General features: G+C 43.5%; 1 protein-coding gene across 1 annotated transcript in view; it reads right to left on the bottom strand.

The window, feature by feature from the left end:
- LOC137637240 (ankyrin repeat domain-containing protein 49-like) overlaps positions 1-928 on the bottom strand; it is a 124,783-nt gene extending 123,855 nt beyond the window's left edge. Inside the window, exon 1 of the mRNA XM_068369506.1 lies at positions 707-928. Coding sequence (XP_068225607.1) covers positions 707-913 — 207 coding nt within the window. The 5' untranslated portion in view covers positions 914-928. The remainder of the gene's footprint in view (positions 1-706) is intronic.
- Positions 929-21,072: the final 20,144 nt, after the last annotated feature.

The raw sequence follows: 21,072 nt of genomic DNA, 5'->3' as shown, positions 1-21,072 counted from the left end.
CCTCTTGCCCGTCACCAAGCTTCAGCCCGGGAATGATATGCCGTGCTGAAGCTCAATGACTTCATCAAGGCATTCTTTCATTAAGAGGGTTACCCCCGCTAAACCCCTCCACTAACCAGCAGAGTAGTTACACCTTGCAAAAGCTTTTAACAGACGGTTTTCTACTTACACCAAAATACTACTCCTATGTAAAGAGCATAATGTTTGTATTTAATGCTATAACAAAAGTGAATTACAATTAAATATATAAGACAGATTAGAAGTATGGACTGTAAATTTAAGACCACAACAACTGAAAAAATATTAAAACTAGGAATGAAAGGAATTTATAGTGAAATACAGTCCTCAACCACATATCCACCAATGATGTGGGCTGCAACAAACACAGTGCTATAAACTCTATATGAAAATGGTAATGATATAACAAACCCAACAAATCTTGGAATAATATGTAGAAAAAAAATGCAAAAAGGATGAAATAAAAATAACAAGATGGGAAGATATCAGTACTAAACTAGAGTACAGAAAAAAAAAAGTGAAGAGACGGGCAATGCATTGAAGTGATTCATTCCATACCTAACCATAACTGATGAACCATTTGGTATTAACACTTAATCTGAACAACGAAGACTACCACATATATTGTATAACTATAATAATCTGATGTTTACTATTTATAAATATATATCTAACACAAATTCATTACCTTTATAATCTCTGGATAATTGCTATAGGCAGCACGGTGCAGAGGAGTGTAACCATCACTGTCTACAGATAATATTGCTTCTGGGTGTTGCTTAAGGATCTCTTCAACTAGAGACTGTTTCCCATTTTCACATGCCCAAAGGATCTCTCTCTCAGGGGTTGCTGAACAAAAAATTAATACATGAATAAAGGATGAACAACAATGCATAAAAAAGATTTTAAAAACTTGTATTTTTCGTAGGTACACAAACCTTAGGCTTTTAAAATAGAGTTGGCGTAGGCTGATATACCTATTGAATTTATTAGGAGGTAAATAAGTAACGACAGGTGGGAAAGGGGGATAGTCCAGCACACCTGACTTTCAAGTACCAGCCCCATTTGACCTTTAGCTTAGGATTAAAAAGGGTGGTTTAGGAGAAAAGTTGAACTAATAGGATTCAATTTTACATACCAAGAAAAAATACAAATCATTTTTAAAATTTTTTATTTGTTCCAAAATTGAAAAAGAATCACTTATATTTAATAAAACACAACATCCACTCATATGAACCACCAGACTGGAAGTTTCTTTTCCTTCCCTGTTAGTGTCATTCTTATAAAATGTGTCTGGGAAAGATGAAGACTTCCCAAACATCCTATCAGCTAATCAAAAGGATGAAGAAGCCCTTAGGGCTAGGCCATTACCAGTTTAAGGGAAACCAGTTTTAGGTCTTCACTTGGAGGAGAGATGTTGTCAGAAATGTTACACCAGACATAGCCTATTATAAAAAATGGGTTTGGTTGACATTTGTCCATCCTCATTGTCAAAGGAGGATGGGGAAGTTACTCCTGCATACATCCCAACTTGTGGTGACTTTCCCGAAATAAGAGATAAGGATGGCATTCCATCTCTAGACCCTTGCCTTTATCACTTAAAATCCTGTTCGCAATCACTGGGCCAATATCCCTGACTTTATGAGCTCTCATAAGAGCTGGACAATCTACCTCCCCACCAGACAATGCATAAAGTACTTTTGGTTGCTTGTCTTATGAAGCCAGAAAAAAAACTCTGCCTTCTTGCTCCTGCCAGTGCTATTAAAGTTTGTGAAACTCGGGACTCAGATATAGTTCTCTTCAGATAGTATCGCAGGGTCCTCACAGAAAAGAAATCCAACTCATCTCGTAGGGAGGGAATGGACAAGGTGTAGAAACTGAGGTCATGGAACTACTTTCCAGATTTCGGGTGCAAATCTTGGCACAAAACTGAATGAGACGGAGTCCCAACCATCCAAGTGTCCCACATAAATTGAGTGTCCGTGAAACTCGTCTACACACATATATATAATAAGGGAAATTTTACTCAGAGTTGGGATAGCAACACGAAAGAAAATTTATAAAATTAGGTCAAAGTATTAGTCAGAAAAAGAAAAAGATGAGTGAGAGAGAAACTTAGATTCGAACTGGGGGATCAATTTCCCCAAGTTCAAGAGCCCTCTTGCCCATCACAATGCTTTAACATGAAAACAATATTTCCTGTTGAAGTACGATGACCTTGACGAGGCATTCTCTCGTTAAGAGGGCAAAGCCGATCCTTAAGGACCAGGTTGACACAACTGTAAAAACTTTTGTGAAAACCTGAGGTGCTGTCAAAACCAAAGCACTGCAACCTGACATGGTATGCCTGTATGAACAAGGATACTTTCTTGATGACAGATGTCATGGAATCTAGGAGTCCGAGCCCTAGTGGTCGAACAAGCACAGGAAGTCCTGTGGACTAACTGCTTGTTTGACAGTATGTCTTCTCCTCGCCGAACAGCTTGATGAACAAACTTGTTCCAGAAGGAGAGGATGAAACTGGAGACCTCTATAGGAAGAACTGACTAGAAGCTCGGGGATATATTGATGAAATACGTTGTTCTGCCAAAAAGGCGTAACTCATGAGTCCGGGCGTCAGACCGGATGTTCGGATCAAGAAGGTTAAAGAGAGAACAGCCCTCACACCTCAGAGGTGGGTGATTGATTGATTTGAAGTTTTCTGGCATCCTGACATCAAAGTTCATTGACGCCGATATCGTTTATTATAAGTAAAGAATAAAAAAAGCTAAAACGAAAAGCAAAGAGAGGTAGGTACTCAACTTTGACGAAGAAGAGGAAGCCATCATACGAAGAAAATCTTCGAAAAAAGGTGAAATGAGCGCAAACACAAAAATATAGGACAGTAGCGTGAAGCTGCGATCAGAGGAAATGGAGCGGCAGGGTCGTATGGGAGCACCGAAAAGTGATAGGATATGTAACGGCTCCTCACTTCTCCTTCCCCTAGGAGGATCAGACAGGGAAAGGTCTATTCGGGGTCCAGATATCTATGGTTATCTTAGGATACGTCCCTGATTATACACGATATCTTCAGATAGTCGTTCCGGGATTTAGAACCCTGTGATAAACGACGGTAACTCTTATAATATCAATGGTAGAAATATGACAAATTCGTAGCTAATTTATATTTTTCCCAACTATACAAACCTTAGCTATTTATTAGGGGTTATACTTTTGGCGGAGCTGAAATGACGAGCCATTAAAATTTAGCGAGGGTTAACTAACCACACCGCTAGTTAGCAGGGGGGGGGGTAGCTTGCTATCATTCCCACTCACAAACCTGTAATTCAGTCACTTTACTTGGAGGTAGGAATTCAAGGGCGATAGGACTGGCGGGCAAGATTGTATATACCTGTATAGCTAATTTTTGTATAGTTAGGAAAAATACAAACTATCTACGAATTTGTCATTTGTTCCGTAACTGGAATACAAACCACACTATTTATTAGGGGTGACTCACCCATTAGGAAGGGTGGACGTCCCTGACAATCTGGCTTTTGGCTTTGCCAGGGGGCACCTTATCTGAGTATGTTTAGTACTAAAAAATAAGGAGTCCCTGCCCTCGCTAAAACCTTGCTACGCAAGGTCAGCGGCCTACGCAAGCTGTATGTTGAGACATGCAGAAGTGTGACTGTCTAGGTAAAGTTATTCTGAGTCTATGTAGGAAAAACCTGAGGTAACCAAGACTTTCCCAATACCACCTCACAAGGGTATGGGGACGCAACAGTATTAGCTTAATATGACAAATTCGTAGGTAATTTGTATTTTTCCTAACCAAACAAACCTTAGCTATTTACAATGGGTATTACTTTCGGCGTAGCTAAAATGACGAGCCTTTAGAATTTTTACGAGGGTTTAATACCCCCTCGCTAGTTAGCGAGGGGGTAAAGAGGGGTAGCTAGCTACCCCTCCCCCCCTCACACACCTGTGACTAGATCACTTTGCTTAGAAGTAGGACTTCCTGGGGGACAGGGTTGGCAGGAAAGTTTGATTAAATAGCTAAAGTTTGTATGGTTAGGAAAAATACAAATTATCTACGAATTTGTCATTTGTTCCGTAACCGAAATACAAACCACGTTATTTAATATGGGTGACTTAACCCTTAGGTAAAGTGATAAGTCCCAGCCGTTACTGGCTTTTGTCTTTTGCCCAGGACTCAGTATTTGAGTGTGTCAGTGCTCAAGATAAGGAGTCCCTGCACCTCGCAAGTGCCTTGCTCTGCAAGGACCGCGGCCTACATAAGCTTGTGTGTGAAGGAATGAAGTTTGACTCGTCCTAGGAAGTTGACCTGAAGTCCTTTAGATGGAATTCTAGGATAGGACGTTCCTAATACCACCTCGTGAGGGTATGGGGACGTGACAGTATTATCTTAATACTAGGAACACAAGGAAACATGGTTTACCTGCAGTGGTTTGAGGTCAGCTGTGCAGAAAACCCAGGATGCTGCTTTCCCCAAGAGAGGGGAGGATGAAGAAAAACCAGCTGTTCTGCACCCACCACAGGGCCGATAGAGAACGTATCGAGCCTCCTGTGGGTCACGTCTTGCAGGTAGTGGGCTGTGAAGGTCGTTTGACGCTTCCAAAACCCTGCTTGTAAAACCTGCGTCACTGAGTAATTCTTCTTGAATGCCAGGGACGTAGCAATGCCTCTGACATCATGTGCTCTAGGGCGACGTGACGGAGGAGGGTCGGGATTCAGGGAATGATGGATAACCCTGCAAATCCACGCTGAGATTGTATTCTTAGTGACCCTCCTCTTCGTCCTTCCCGTGCTCACGAACAATGCTTGCACCTGAGGATGAATTGCAGCTGTTCTTTTAAGATAGAGCCTCAGACTCCTTACTGGGCACAGTAGGAGATGGTCTGGGTCATCTGTTACAGAACGGAGACTCGAAATCTGGAAAGAGTCGAACCGAGGGTCCGGCAATCCTGGATTTTGAGTCTTAGCAACAAACTCAAGGATGAATCTGAACGTTACCTCCCCCCATCACCTTGAATGGGCGATGCCATACGAGAGACCATGAAGTTCGTTGACTCGCTTGGCCGAGGCCAAAGCAAGTAGGAACACCGTCTTCCAAGTCAGGTGGCGATCTGAAGCCCGGTGTAATGCTTCATAGGGAGGTCTCTTAAGAGACCTGAGGACTCGAACCACGTTCCATGGAGGAGGTCTCACTTCCGACTGAGGGCAGGTAAGTTCATAACTTCGTATGAATAGAGAAAGTTCCAGAGAAGAGGAAATGTCCATTCCTTTGAGCCTGAAGGCAAGACTTAAGGCTGAGCGATAGCCTTTCACTGCCGAGACTGAAAGGCGCATTTCTTCCCGCAAGTACACGATAAATTCCGCTTTAGCTGGTATAGTGGCATCGAGTGGAGAGATACCCCTTCCACGACACCAACCACAGAAGACTCTCCACTTTGCCTGGTAGACCCCTGCGGATGACTTTCGCAGGTGTCGAGACATCCTTTCAGCAACTTGTTGCAAAAAGCCTCTCTCTGTGAGGAGACACTGGATAGTCTCCAGCCGTGAAGCCACAGCGATGCTACGGCTTTGTGGAAGATGTTGGCATGTGGTTGTCTGAGTAGCTCGTGTCGAGGAGGAAGTTCTCTCGGGAGTTCCGTCAGGAGCTGCAGACGGTCCGGGAACCACTCTGCGTGATGCCATAGCGGAGCTATCAAGGTCATCGAAAGGTTGACCGATATTCTGGTCTTGTTGAGTACTCTTCTCGTCAGACAGAACGGGGGCATCTTGCCAGAGTGCCTTTGGGTCCGTGACTGGGGAGCAGTACAGCGGGAGCTTGAAATTCAAAGCTGTCGCGAACAGATCCACCGTCGGGGAACCCCACAAAGTCAGGACTTTGTTGGCTACTAGACGATCCAAAGACCACTCGGTACTCACTATCTGAGATACCCTGCTCAGATTGTTGGCGAGCACATTCCTCTTGCCTGGAATGAAGCGAGCTGATAGTGGAATCGAGTGGACTTCGGTCCATCTCAGTATCTCTACTGCAAGATGGGATAGCTGCTCTGTAAAGGTACCTCCCGGCTTGTTGATGTAAGCCACTACCGTGGTGTTGTCGCTCATCACCACCACGGAGTGACCCGCCAGGTATTGTTGGAACTGTTGAAGTGCTAGTTATACGGCCTTCATTTCTAGCAGGTTTATGTGGAGGCACTTTTCTGATTCTGACCAGAGGCCTGAGGCCCTGTGGTTCAGAACATGGGCCACTCACCCTTTTTTGAGGCGTCCAAGAACAGCATCAAATCCAGGGGGAGGACGAGAAGATCCACTCCCTCTCGTAGGTTCTTATTCGTCACCCACCACTGAAGGTCCGTCCGTTCCGCAGGACCCATAGGGACCAAGACATCCGGGGAATCGTGTCCTTGATTCCACCGTGACTTTAGTTGCCATTGCAGAGATCTCATCCTGAGGCGACCATTTGGAACTAGACGGGCCAGTGAAGAAAGGTGACTAAGGAGACGGAACCACGAATGGGCTGGGAGTTCTCCTCGTCTCAGGAAAGGATCTGCGACCCTCCTCAGACTTGCTATCCAGTCGTCTGATGGGAAGGCTTTGTGGAGATTGGTGTCCAAGATCATGCCTATATATACCAGTCGCTGAGTTGGAAGCAGAGAAGACTTCTCGAGATTTGCCATGATCCCTAGGTCTTGGCAAAGTCCCAGAAGCTTGTCTCGGTGTCGAAGAAGGGTCGACTCCGAGTCTGCCATGATCAGCCAGTCGTCCAGATAACAGAGGAGACGGATGCCGATCCTGTGTGCCCACAAAGAAATCAGGGTGAACACTTTGATGAATACCTGAGGTACTGTGGAGAGACCGAAACACAGCACCTTGAACTGGTAGATCTTGTTGTCTAGGCTGAATCTTAAGTACTTCCTTGAAGACGGATGGATTGGGATCTGGAAGTATATGTCCTTCAGGTCCAGTGTACACATGAAGTCTTGTGGTCTCACAGCAAGTCTGACCGTGTCCGCCGTCTCCATGCTGAACGGGGTTTGTTTGACAAACCTGTTCAGGGCTGAGAGGTGGATGACTGGTCTCCAGCCTCCAGAAGCTTTCTTTACAAGAAAGAGTTGACTGAAGCAGCCTGGGGAACCGTCGACGACCTCCTGGAGAGCGCCCTTCTTTAACATGGTCTCGACTTCTGCCCGTAGGGCTTGCCCCCTTGCCGATCCCAAGGCAAAGGAGCTCAACAACACTGGATCCGCTGTCAGGGGAGGTAGAGATGTTATGAACGGGACGCCATACCCCTGACTGATTACGGAAATCGTCCAGGAATCGGCCCCGAGTTGCTGCCACCTGTCTGCGCAACTTTGAAGGCTTCCCCCCACTGGTGGACATGCAGGGGGATTGCCAATCCTAGCGTTTGCGGCCTCGGCCACTCCCTCTAGGATTCTTGCCCCCCCTGGAGGACTTTTTGCCTTTCTTGTCTTTGACAGGAAAGGGCTTCGACACCGTTGTCTTCGCTGCCACAGCCGGTTTCGTCGTCTTGGACGGGCAAGGTTGTTGAGGTGAGGTTTATAGGGCTTCGATGTAAGAGCCCTATGAAGGAGGGTGTCCTGGTTGGACTTCCTCCCCCTCTCGGCTGCCTGTTCCACGTCTTTAGGCTCAAACAAACTCTTCCCCAAAATGGAAGAATGTCTGAGCCTGCTGACCTCAACGGTTGGGACCTTCGCGTGGAACCCCTCTGCCACCGCATCACATCGTTTCAAGATCGAATTGGTCGACAAGTTCGAGACTTTGTGGGCCAGAAACTCAATGGTGCGGGTGCCCGAGAAGAGGAAGGTCTCCAGGGCCTTCCTAGTGCTCTCCTTACACAGGTCTTTGGATCGCAACAGGATGCCAAGAGACCCCAGCCAGATATCCAGCCACGAAGTTACCTGCATGGCACACATCGCAACCTTTTCCTGGCTTAGGATCTCTGTCGCCGAGAAAGTCACTTGCCGGCTAGAGAATCTCCCAAGAGGGACTCCCTTGGTAAGCTCTTCCACAGAGTGGTGCAAGGGAAGAGCTAAACAAGACTTCTCCATGATCTCAAAGTACCTCCTCTGGTGGATAAGAGTAGGAGGGAGGAGCTTGTTGCCAGCAGTGGAACGGCTGGAGGAGGCGCGCATGGGATACCTGGAGCTTAAGGGACTTACTCACAATGTGAGAAAGCCTCTTTTGCCCCGAAGGGACCGAAGCCTTTTGGATAACAGGGTGCGTGGGCGCCCACAGCGTGTCAGCAGCCAGGAACAGAGATGGCTGGTCCGAAGGTTTGGCAGGCGAAGGAGATCATGAACGATCAGCAGAGAGGTCCAGCGATGCAACTGCAACGGTCAGTGCACGGCGGGGAGGATCCTCTGCGGGGGACTGCGAAGGAGAAGAACCGAAGAGGCGCCTCCTAACTCCCTTGTGGGGAGAAGGAAGGCCTCTATGGCGAAGTGGAAGGCAAGCCTTCCGTCTGATACGTCCTCTGGGGACGGCAGGCAGACCATCATTCGTCCTCCGAAGAGGAGGAGTCTGTCAGGGAACACCCCCGAGGGGGAGAATCACCTGCAGGAGAGACCGTTGGACTTAGCTCCTCCTCGAAGGCTCTTCGGAGGGGGGAACTAAGCATTCAGCTGCATCAGGAACTAAAGCAGGGGTTTGACCTAACTCGTCGGAAGCCCCTGCCACAACAACGTCGACAATAGACAGAGGATCAACCTCTGCTACCACCGGCGACTGTTTGACAGCAGCCCCCAACCTGATTATGTCAAACAGGGCTTCCTTGGAGGGCGAACCCTTAAGCCCCAAGGAAGCCCAAAGCTGTAACAAATCCTCATTAGCAACATTGTTATCAGAAATATCCTCCCCCGGGGGAGGAGGAGGAGCTGCCTCAGTATGGGAGGCAACTCCCTCTCCCGAACCCCGAGGTCGGTCAATATAAGTACGGCCTACGCTACCACTCGACGGCCTCTCGGGAGAGACCGATTGAGTGGGAGCTTCAGAGAAGGTTCGGGCTACGGAAGAAGAGTCCTTGGAAATTTCCTTCTTCAAGGAAACCCTTGAAGGAGAAATATCCCGTTTGGACTTCTTCTTCCAGCGCCGGGAAAACCTCTCGCACTGGGAGGTAGACCACTCCCTACACTCACTACAAACTTTATCTCTGTCACACCGTTGGCCCCTGCAAAAAGGATATAAGGTGTGAGAGTCCATTTCGACCACCGACATATATGTACCACAAGGGCAGTCAGGTAATCCAGGACACTTCCGCATAGTAGAGGCCAACTTCCAAGCACACTGAAAAGAAAAAGCAAAACAAGATCAAAGGCTGTCAATAAGCAAGGGTAGGAGCGGACACATCTGTTCATCACCCGTGCCAAAAGCAAAGTGAGCTAGTCACAGGTGTGGCTCGTCATTTCAGCTACGCCGAAAGTACAGTGAACCCTCGTTTATCGCGGTAGATAGGTTCCAGACCCGACCGCGATAGGTGAAAATCCACGAAGTAGTGACACCATATTTACGTATTTATTTAACATGTATATTCAGACTTTTAAAACCTTCCCTTGTACGTAGTACTGTTAACAAACTACCCTTTAATGTACAGAACACTTAATGCATGTACTACAGTACCCTAAACTAAAACGGGCACAAATATTAAAGGCGATTTTATATCATGCGTTTCCTAAACACGCCAAAAAGCACGATAAAAAATGGCAACCAATGTTTTGTTTACGTTTCTCTGATCATAATGAAGAAACAAACGCATTTACACATCTGTGTATAGGTTAGTTTTTGCATCGATTATATTGATTATTCAGTACAGTATGTTGATTTTGTTATTACCAATGTTTTACGTAATTTTTCTTAGGACTTCCAAATGAAATGTTTTTCTTTATGACGCCGCCTGAAACGACGGCGTCATAAAGTACGCTCAGTAAACAACCACGCTCAGAAAAAAGAAGGCATTTAACGTGCATGATGAAAGTGATAAATAATGATATTTACAGTAAAAGCTTTTAGAAAATATGTTACAGTATTAAAAATATTATTTACCGTATCTACAGTATATAAAATCATACAGTACATACTGAACGTAGCAAAGCAGGAAAACAATTTACGAGAGAGAGAGAGAGAGAGAGAGAGAGAGAGAGAGAGAGAGAGAGAGAGAGAGAGAGAGATTGTTATACGTACGTAAATGTAAATATTAAACAAAAAAAATATGATAGGTTACAACATGTATACTCTTCAGACTTTTAAAACCTTCCCTTAACTTAATGCATACAGTAATAAACTAAAACAGGCACAAATATTAAAATGTTAGAATATTAAAGTAAAAAATAAAGATTGTTACTGTACTCACCACGAAAGAAGTTCAAGAAAAACTTGAATGATGATGGCGATGAATTTGCTGCACAGTAAAAATGATGATGATGAAGCTGATGATGTCTTCTACTGTGCAGCCAATGATAGTATTTTACGTCTCTTCAGAAGGAGGTGTCTTTTCCTGGGACACCTCTTCAACTTCTTCCTGGGACACTTCTTCAATTTCTTCCGAGGGCATTGTGATCGGAAGTTGCTGCCGCTGCTTCTTTTTTCGCTCGAAGAGCATCCTGTAGGGAGTCATGTGTTCATCGATCTTGTTGCAGAATTGCATAGAATGAACCACATCCTCGTCCCACTCTTGCGACATTTCTTTCACCTCCTTTGCAAGCTTGCAGAGCTTGGCAAGCCTTTCTAATGTTAAGCCCGTTTCTTCGACAATTTCTTGGATCTCTTCCTGTGTTTCACTGTCTTCTTCACTGGCCGATTTCGTCAGGTCTTCGAGGTCTGCGGCCGCGTAACTTCTACCGTCTTTTAACATATCGAGAAGCGTCACCTTCTCAGCAATCGTCATCATCCTTCGGTGGCGTTTAGGCTCACTACCAGCCTTAGTAGAAGCAGAACGCTTGGGAGGCATTGTACAGTAGGGTTTAACAGAAAGTTCAACAAAAAGTTCAACTTAAAACAGTCACGCACAGCACAGATTAAAGTTCACAATAACTTAACGTCTACACAGCGATACGGCGGGAGAGAAAGTGACCGCGAATACGTAGATGCTGGAAGTTGGAGATGCGGGCAAAACACCAATCACAGGCTAGATAACAAAACTTGGGTTCTGATTCGTCATCTATCAGCGCTTGAACCAATCACAACCCGTCTTATATGATACGTAGGTTACCAATTCAAAGTACAAGATACCCTACGTACAGTATACTGTACAGTAATAATAATAATAATAATAATAAATAATGATAATAATAATAATAATAATAATAATAATAATAACAATAATAATTTTAATAACAACAACAACAATAATAATAATAATAATAACAATATTAATAATACAGCTTTACGTACGCTATTTTACGCTTGTTTTGTTGTAGGATGTCTCTCTCTCTCTCTCTCGCTCTCTCTCTCTCTCTCTCTATCTCTCTCTCTCTCTCTCGTACGCTTATTCGAGATGTGATTTTTGCAACAAAGAATATTATTGGATGCAGTACTACGTACGTATACATACAAAAGATTCATGGAAAAGAAGCACATCCATTACATTTGTAGTACAGTAGTAGCCATCAGCAGCCTTACACCATTCTAATATGGTATGACTGCATCTGATTTGCATTTCATGTTCGATTTAATTTTACTACGTACTGTATACAATACTGAATTACCGTATGATCACATTCTCTTTTCGTGTTTTATTTCTTTCTGTGCTGAATTATATGTCAAATGTAATGCAATGAACAATCAGTAAGAGCAGATATTACTAATTACTGTATTAATGGAATTACAGGTAACGAAATATCGTATTTGGGGTTTTCAGATATCGCGGTATTTTCAAAATTTCCGGAAAATTCGCGATATGTATATATATATGGGTTATGAAAAAAACCCGCGAAGTGGTGAATCCGCGATGGTCGAACCGCGAAGTAGCGAGGGTTCACTGTAATACCCATATTAAATACCGTGGTTTGTATTTCGGTTACGGAACAAACTAGGTACACAAGGGAGCATGGTTTACCTGCAGTGGTTTGAGGTCAGCTTATGCAGAGAACCCAGGATGCTGCTTTCCCCACGAAAGGGTAGGATGAAGAAAAGAATAAGAGCCAGTCAAATCTTTTTAATCCCGCAGACTAAAACCAGGTAACAATCCCCTCAACCTTCTGCTACTTGTCCAATAAGGAGCTTGAGGTATACAACCTGCTGTTGTGCAGCCACCACCGGACCGATAGAGATCGTATCGAGTTCCTGTGGGTCACGTCTTGCAGGAGAAAGGTTGTGAAAGTCACCTGGAGCATTCACATCCTTTCTTGTAAAACCTGCATCACTGAGTAATCTGCTAAGAAGGACCAGGGGCATAGCTATGCCCCTGACACTGTGAGTCGTCATGTCGAGATGATGTTTCGGTGATCCTCCTCTAGTCTCTCCCGGTGCTGATGACAAGAGAAGGGACCCGGGTGGGCTGTTGCCGTTTTCTTGAGGTAAAGTCTCATACCTTACCCTGGTTACAGTAACGGATGATCTGGATCGTCCATTACCGAATGGAGACTTGTGTAGGATCCGTCACCTCTGGAGACTGTGTCTGGAGACATACTCAGGGACGAAACTGAACATTGTCTTTCGCCCTCCTCATTAATGGGCGATGTCGAAAGAGAGACCATGAAGTTCCTTGACTCGTATGGTTGCTGTCCGAGTGTGTAGGAACATTGTCTTCTCAAATCAGGAGAAAATTTGTTGCCTGGTGAAGTGGAACATAAGGAGGTCTCTTTAGAGATCGGAAAATTTGAACCATGTTCCGAGAGGAAGGTCTCAATTCCGAATGGAAAAGGTCTATCGATGAGAGGATGTCCCTTTCTTTCAGTTTGAAGGTGAAGGATCAAGGTTGAGTGATCATCTTTACCTGTCAAAACTGAATAGGGGGTCTTTTACTCTTGTATATACTCGAGAATTCCACTACTGCTGGAATAGAGGTATCGAGTGGAGAGATACACTTTCACATAACACCAACCACACAAGACATTATACTGCCTGGTAGACTGATGCTGAGGAATTCCTCAGATAACTAGACAACCTTTTCGCAAAAGAGGTACTGGGTAGTCTCCAGGCGTACAATCATAGCAAAGCTATAGCTTGTGGTAGGTGCCGAAGTGGGTTGTCTGTGATGTGGAGAGGGTTCTCTTGGAGACTCTATCAGGAGCTGCAAAAGGTTTGGAAACCGTTCTGCGTAATGCCATAGCGGAGCTAGGAGAGTCCTTGAGAGACTGACCGATGTTCTAGCCTTCTTGAGTGCCCTTCTCCAGACAAAACAGGGACGAGACGTAAACGTCATTGTTGTACCCACCGTTGTTGCCTGAGAGCCTTGGGGTCTAGGGCTGGGGAGCAACGGCAGCCTGAGGTTCAGGAGCGTTGCGAACAGATCCCTAGTTGGGGGACCCCGTAAAGTTGGGACTTTGTCGGCTACAAGGCGATCCAAAGACCATTCGGTATACCTTATCTGAGATGCTGTGCACAGATTATCGGCGAGCACGTTCTTCTAGTCTGGAATGAAGCGGGCTGATAGTGGTACCGAACGGACTTTGGCCCATCTTAAGTGTTTATACTGTTAGATGGGAAGAGGCTACAAGCAAGTTCCTTCTTGCTTGCAGATGTGAGCCTCTATGTGGTGTGGGGTGTTGTCGTCCATCACATCACTGAGTGGTCTGTTAGGAACCGATGAGGCTGCTGAAGGACCGGAAAGTTTGCCTTCATCTCTTAAGAGATTTAAGTGAAGGTACTTTCGGACTCTGTCCAAAGGGCTGAGGTTGTGTGGTGCAGCACTAAGGTCCCTCCTCTCTTCTTTTGATGTGTTCTAAGCACCGCATCAAGTCCGAGGGGTGGGGAAGGATGAGAAGGTTTTACCACTCCGTATATTCTCGACTGACACCCATCCCTTGAGGTTCGTCCAAACTTCTGGTCCCATGGAGGTTAGAATGTCTGGGGGATCGAGGGCCTGATTCCAATCGGACTCAAGTCACTCTGGGATGGGAGTTCTTCTCATTTTGAGAAAGTTTTGTGGAGATTGGTGTCTAGAATCATTCCCAGATACACCAGTCTTCTGAGAGGGAAGTAGTAACGACTTCCACAGGTTTACCTTGATCACTGGACCTTGGTAATAAAGACTTTCAGAGGTTCCGGTGCTAATGTAAGGTTGCCACCGAGTCTGCTAAGGTCAGGCAGTCGTCCTGAAACGGAGGAGACAGAAGCCGATCCTGTGAGACCAGGATGGGTGTGGTGGAAAGATCGAAGCACAGTGCCCTGAACTGGTGTTTCTTGTTTGTTTAGACTGAATCTTCCAACCTTCCTAGATGGATGGTTTGGGCCTGGAAGTATGTGTCCTTTAGGTCCAGTGTGCAAATGAAGACCTGAGGTCTTAGCCCTTGTCTGAACTCCAACACGGTGTGGACATCAACCCAAAGGGACAGCTCCTTGCGGATCCTTTCGCATGGGAGATTGTTGATGCTGGGGTCTTGATTCGTGGTGTAAAGGATCGGACGCTATACCCTGTGTAAGGATTTTTCCCTGAGAGAGAATTCCTTTAACTGATAGAAGGAAGGCAACGCTTAACCCTACCATGCACCCTGATAGGATTGATGCTATTCCTTAGAGTAGAATCAGTTTGGCGAATGTTAATCAATGGTTAAGGGTTGGGTATCATGGTTACTGTGCAGTGGGAATGTGCTTGCAAGTAGTCCCCAAATCTATCCTTTGTCTCAAAAGTGCTTGAATATGTAATTCTTGAACAATTAGTCAGCCACTTAGAAGTAATAGAAGCTTTGCCTGACAACCAATCTGCTTACAGAAAACTATACTCTAAGGAGACAGCCATCTGCTCTGTTGTAAATGATATGCTAGAAATGATGGATGAAAATAAAAGTGGTATCTTAATACTGCTCGATCTCAGTGCTGCTTTTGATACAGTTGTGCAAGAACTGCTACTAAATGATCTACGGTCCATCGGCTTTGATTGATCGATTGATTGATTGAAAGTTTTCTGGCATCCTGACATCTAAGGTCATTGACGCCGATAGCATTTATTATATACGAAAAATAAAAGAGAATTCAATTAAAACCATAAAAGTTAAGAAGTCATTACAATAGTTAAATAGTTTTCAGAAGACCTGCTTCTGAAAGAAATCTAAAAATTCCGCTCGCATAGTAGGACACATCATGTCCAAGAATCTTGGCAAGGATGAACCTGCCATCCTCACCTCGAGCCTCAAACAGATATCTGTTTCTTAAGTTAGTAAAATTAGGGCATTCGGTCAACAAATGCCTCACTGTTAAAGGTACTAAACAGTCCTCACAATACGGTTGGTGCTGGCCCTTCAGCAGTAACTCGTGTCAACCGTGTGTGACCAATACGGAGACGACAAAGAGTCGTCTCCTATTTTCGGGGTATCATGTCATACCTCCAAGGTGATATGATATTTGTTACTTCCCTCATTTTATTGCCATCTTGACTATCCCAGTACTGTTGCCATTTATTACAAACTAATTTCTTGATGTAAGGTAGGAAATCATTACAGAGAATGGGATACCTCCTTGGTAGCAACTCGGATGCAGCATTTTTCGCCAGTAAATCTGCCTTCTCGTTCCCAGACACACCTATATGTGCTGGAACCCAACAAAATCGAACTGTTATACCTCTCCGTCCAATAATAAAAAGCCATTCTAAAATCTTTAAAACTAGAGGTTTACTAGAATTAAAAACTTCTAAAGCTTGAAGGACACTCCTTGCATCACTAAAAATTGTAAAATTACCCTCCTTTTCCAATTGATTGATTGATTGATTGATTGAAAGTTTTCTGGCATCCTGACATCTAAGGTCATTGACGCCGATACCATTTACTGTATATGAAAATTAAAAGAGAATTCGATTAAAACCATAAAAATTAAGAAGTCATTACAATAGTTAAATAGTTTTCAGAAGACCTGCTTCTGAAATAAATCTAAAAATTCCGCTCGCATAGTAAGACACATCATGTCCAAGAATCTTGGCAAGGATAAACCTGCCATCCTCACCTCGAGCCTCAAACAGATATCTATTTCTCAAGTTAGTAAAATTAGGGCATTCGGTCAACAAATGCCTCACTGTTAAAGGTACTAAGCAGTCCTCGCAATACGGTTGGTGTTGGCCCTTCAGCAGAAACTCGTGTGTCAACCGTGTGTGACCAATACGGAGACGACAAAGAGTCGTCTCCCATTTTCGGGGAATCATGTTATACCTCCAAGGTGATATGATATTTGTTACTTCCCTCATTTTATTGCCATCTTGACTGTCCCAGTGCTGTTGCCATTTATCACAAACCAATTTCTTGATGTAAGGTAGGAGATCGTTACATGGAATGGGATACCTCCTTGGTAGCAACTCGGATGCCGCATTCTTCGCCAGTAAATCTGCCTTCTCATTCCCAGACACACCTACATGTGCTGGAACCCAACAAAATCGAACTGTTATACCTTTCCGTCCAATAATAAAAAGCCATTCTAAAATCTTTAAAACTAGAGGGTTACTAGAATTAAAAACTTCTAAAGCTTGAAGAACACTCCTTGCATCACTAAAAATTGTAAAATTACCCTCCTTTTCCAAAGCTATTTTCTCAATAGCGGTTAATATGCCATACAGTTCGGCAGTAAATATGGAAGCGGTCAGAGGAAGTGCACCTCTACAATTAAAATCATTACTATGTACTCCAAATCCAACGCCAGCATCAGATTTGGAGCCATCAGTATATATAAAAGTCGATCCCCTATGTTCTTCGACATGTTCCATAAAAAGAGACCTGGATTCTAAGTCAGTCATATTCTTCTTAACTCCAATAAAGTATTTACAAAAAGATATGTCAGGTAATTTCCATGGAGGCGTTGATGATACCTTGAATGGAAGCACCTTATTTCTAATTATATCCAGATTGTTTAATAATTGGTTAACCCGAAACCCAAAAGGTTGAGGAGATTTTGGGTGCAACTCAAAGTAGGTTGAGTGCCTTACAAGGCTTGCAGTCTGAAAGGCTGAAGAATTAGGGAGTCTTTGCAATCTAAACCAATACCGAATAATAGAGGACATCCGGTAAAGGTCCAGAGGCAACTCCCCAGCATCAACAAGGAGACTTGTGATAGGGGAGGTTCTAAAGGCTCCTGTGGACAATCTAATGCTAGCATGATGTATTGAATCTAGTATTTTTAACTGGCTTGGGGTGGCTGAAGAATATACCTCACAACCATAACTAATTTTGGAAAATATCAAGGCCTTGTATAATTTTAAAATTGTATTGCGGTCTGCCCCCCATGACGTATGGGACAAGACTTTTAAAAGATTCATAGCTTCAACACATTTAGCTTTTAATGTTTTTAAGTGAGAAACCCATGTAAGCCTACAATCAAATATCAACCCTAAAAATTTTGCTTCACTTGCACATGGGATCCGTTGACCTTTGATGTATATATCCGGGTCTGGATGTACTCCCCGTATACGACAGAAATGGACAATTGTAGTTTTTCTTGTTGAGAACTTAAATCCATTCATATCGGCCCAATGGATAATTTTATCAATAGAGAGTTGGATTTTTCTCTCAACCATTGCCATTCTGGCCCCAGCAAATGATATGGAGAGATCATCCACAAATAATGTTGCGAGAACATCCCGGGGAATGACTGAGGTTATCCCATTAATTGCTAGTGCAAAAAGGGTTACACTCAGCACACTCCCCTGAGGAACTCCTTCTTCCTGGCACTTACTCTGTGATAGAGCTTCCCCAACACTCACTTGGAAAACTCTATGTGAAAGAAATGACTGGATGAATAGTGGTAGCTCACCTCTCAATCCGCACTCATGGATTCTTTTAAGTATACCGTATCTCCATGTGGTATCATATGCCTTTTCAAGATAAAAAAAAAAACTGTCACATGGTGCTGTTTGGAAGCAAAGGCTTCACAAATGGAGGACTCAAGTTGTATCAGCACATCAGTCGTTGAGTGCATTTTCCTGAATCCACATTGAATGGGTGATAAAATATTCTTCTTTTCAAGGTACCAAATCAGTCTTGCATTGACCATCTTCTCCATGATTTTACATAAACAAGATGTCAATGCAATAGGTCGGTAGTTTGCTGCTAAAAACTTGTCCTTACCGGGTTTTAAAAAGGCTAAAATAATGGCTAGTTCCCAAACACTTGGATAACTATGATCATGCCATATTCTAATAAAAATGCTTAAAATAAATAACTTTGTATTAAAAGGTACATGTTTAATCATTGCATATGGAATTCTATCGGGTCCAGGGGCTGTATCGTTACAAGTAACAAGAGCAGAATCAAATTCTCTTTCAGTAACAGGAGAATTGTATGACTCTTGCTTTCTTGTTGCGAAGTTTAAAACTTTCTTTTCTTCATTGCTCCTATACTGGTGACCAGGAGCTGCTTCACACTTGCACGATACATTTGAGAAATGGTCAGCCAGGGCATTGCTAACTTCGGTTGCTCCAGTCATATACTTGCCATTTATCTTTAACACTGGTGGTGGGTTTGGGGTGAATTTGCCTGCTATCTTTTTGACTTTCCTCCACACAGATGATGTTGGTGTTCTACTGTTAATGGAGGAAACAAAGGACATCCAAGACTGGCGCCTAGCTTCTTTCATGGCACGGCGGAACTGTGCTCTACATTTCTTGTATATGACTAAATTCTCCTCATTACGGCGTATGCGCAATCGAGTTAAAGACTTTCTTGTGGCTCTATGCAGGGCAGTTAGTTCTGATGACCACCAGGGGACTGGTCGTCGTCTGAATATCCCAGTTGTTTTGGGAATGGAATTCACTCCTGCTGTGTGAAGAGTTCCATTAAGTAAGTCTATGGCATCATCAACACTTTCAAACTGTTCTGCATTTCCTTCAATTTCACTTAACTCCCGAAATCTATTCCAATCTGCCTTATCAAGATTCCATCGAGGTGATCTTTGTAAAGGTGGACCATTGTTGGTGTTTATAATGATTGGTGCATGATCACTAGTATGCCAATCATCTAATGTTCTCCAATTAAAATCGAGAAGACAGTTAGAGCTTGCGACTGATAGGTCAATGCAGGACAAGGTACCTGTCTGTACATGAAAATGTGTGGGCTCTCCTGTATTGAGGAGTCCGACATCTTCATTCTCCAAAATTGACGATATAATATTACCCCTTGCATTTGCTAAAACATCACCCCATAAAGGATGTCTACTATTAAGGTCTCCTAGTAAGAGAAAGGGTTGTGGGAGTTGTTTAATCACCTCTACTATATTATCATATGAGATGTTATCATTTGGAGGCAAGTAAAGAGAACAGATTGTGTATTTTCTCCCTATATCAATCTGTACAGCCACTGCCTGCAGTGGGGTACAGATAGACAAAGATATTTGGGGAACATCTCGACGAACGTATATAAGACTTCCCCCATGGCTCCCTGCTCGTTGATCATATGGTGTCCTATAGATAACATACTCTCGAGGACAAGGAGTATTAGCATCGAGCTTGCTTTCTTGTAGACATACTGTTGTAGGGGAGTGCTCACGTATGAGGAGCTTAAGTTGTTCATATTTCGCCCTTAAACCCTGGCAATTCCATTGCAAAATGGAGGAAAAAACTATGTTTTATTTTTTGGAAGACACCTTAGATGAAGTCTTCCCATTGGCAATATTTGATCTAACAATATTTCCCGGAGGTAACTCTAGAGAGGATCTTGATATAGTGGGTTTTGTGTTTCTCTTTTTCTTTGTGTCCTTTTGATCTAATTGTTGAGGAGGATGGTGGACCTCAACTTGAATTTCTGATTGGTTCAATTTACCTTCTAGTTGTTCAGAAACATCAGCAGACAAGATATCATATTTATTGGAAGTCGTGACTTTAATGTTTCTTATGGTAGGAGGAGAAAGGGAGGGAGGTCTCTCTCTTTTCCGATTAAAAGGTTGTGATCTGTCAGGTTTTTGCACCTTCCCCACTACAGGTTCACCAGGTAAATTGGTTTCGAGTGCAACCTCCATCAGATCAGGCAAGGACACGGCCTGTGAGAGGTTTGTACTATTGTTTAAAATCGGAGTAGTTGGCTTTTGAATAATTTTCAGATCTTTAAGTATCCGTTTTGATTTTTCTACAATTTCTGGATATAGATTTTCGATGGGACTTTCAACCTCTTTAACTACTTTCATTTGTTTCTTTATCTTAGAAGTAGAGATATAATTTTCGTCTGTGTGGTTTGGCAAGTTTTTCTTCAGAACTATTGAAAAAGGTTGCCCTGGTCTTATTTGCTTTTCAAGAGCTCTTTTACGAGCCTCTTTAAAAGTAACCCTTTCCATGGTCCTAATGGCCTGGATTTCTTTTTCAAAAATAAACTTTACACAGCTTTTAGATGTAGCTGGGTGTGCTTCCCCACAGTGTATGCAATTAGGGTTTTCTATGCATACTCCATGACTACTTTTTCCACAGTTGGCACAAATAGCTGGCTTATTGTTTAGTTTTTCTTTACATTTCTGGCTTAAATGGCCATACATTTGGCAATGATAACATCGCAATGGTGACGGGATATATGGTTTTACCTTCAAAGATAGCCATCCAGCTTTTATAACATTTGGTAATCGGCATTGATCAAATGTTATAATCAGAGTAGCAAGAGGGATACGTTGTTCTCCAACTCTCTTTCTCATTCTGACTACTTTAACTACTCCTTGATTTTTCAGTTCATCCTCTATTTCTTTCTCCTCTATATCCAACAATTCTGGAGCATATATCACACCTCTACTCTGGTTGAAAGTAGGGTGCGAAACGCATTTTACGCTATGACCATTCAATGTTGTAAGTGTTTTTAACCTTTCACCTTGTAATGGGGACAGTGTCTCTATCAAGAGACTTCCATTTCCCTGGGGTAAAATTTTTGGCTGCCCTCCACATAAAGTAACTATTTCCCTATTAGCTTTAAAAAC

Source organism: Palaemon carinicauda, unplaced genomic scaffold (genome assembly GCF_036898095.1).
Source record: "Palaemon carinicauda isolate YSFRI2023 unplaced genomic scaffold, ASM3689809v2 scaffold6, whole genome shotgun sequence".
Lineage (NCBI taxonomy): Eukaryota > Metazoa > Arthropoda > Malacostraca > Decapoda > Palaemonidae > Palaemon > Palaemon carinicauda.
Note: the sequence above shows the minus strand (reverse complement) of the source record. Positions and strands in the feature narration are given on the sequence as shown.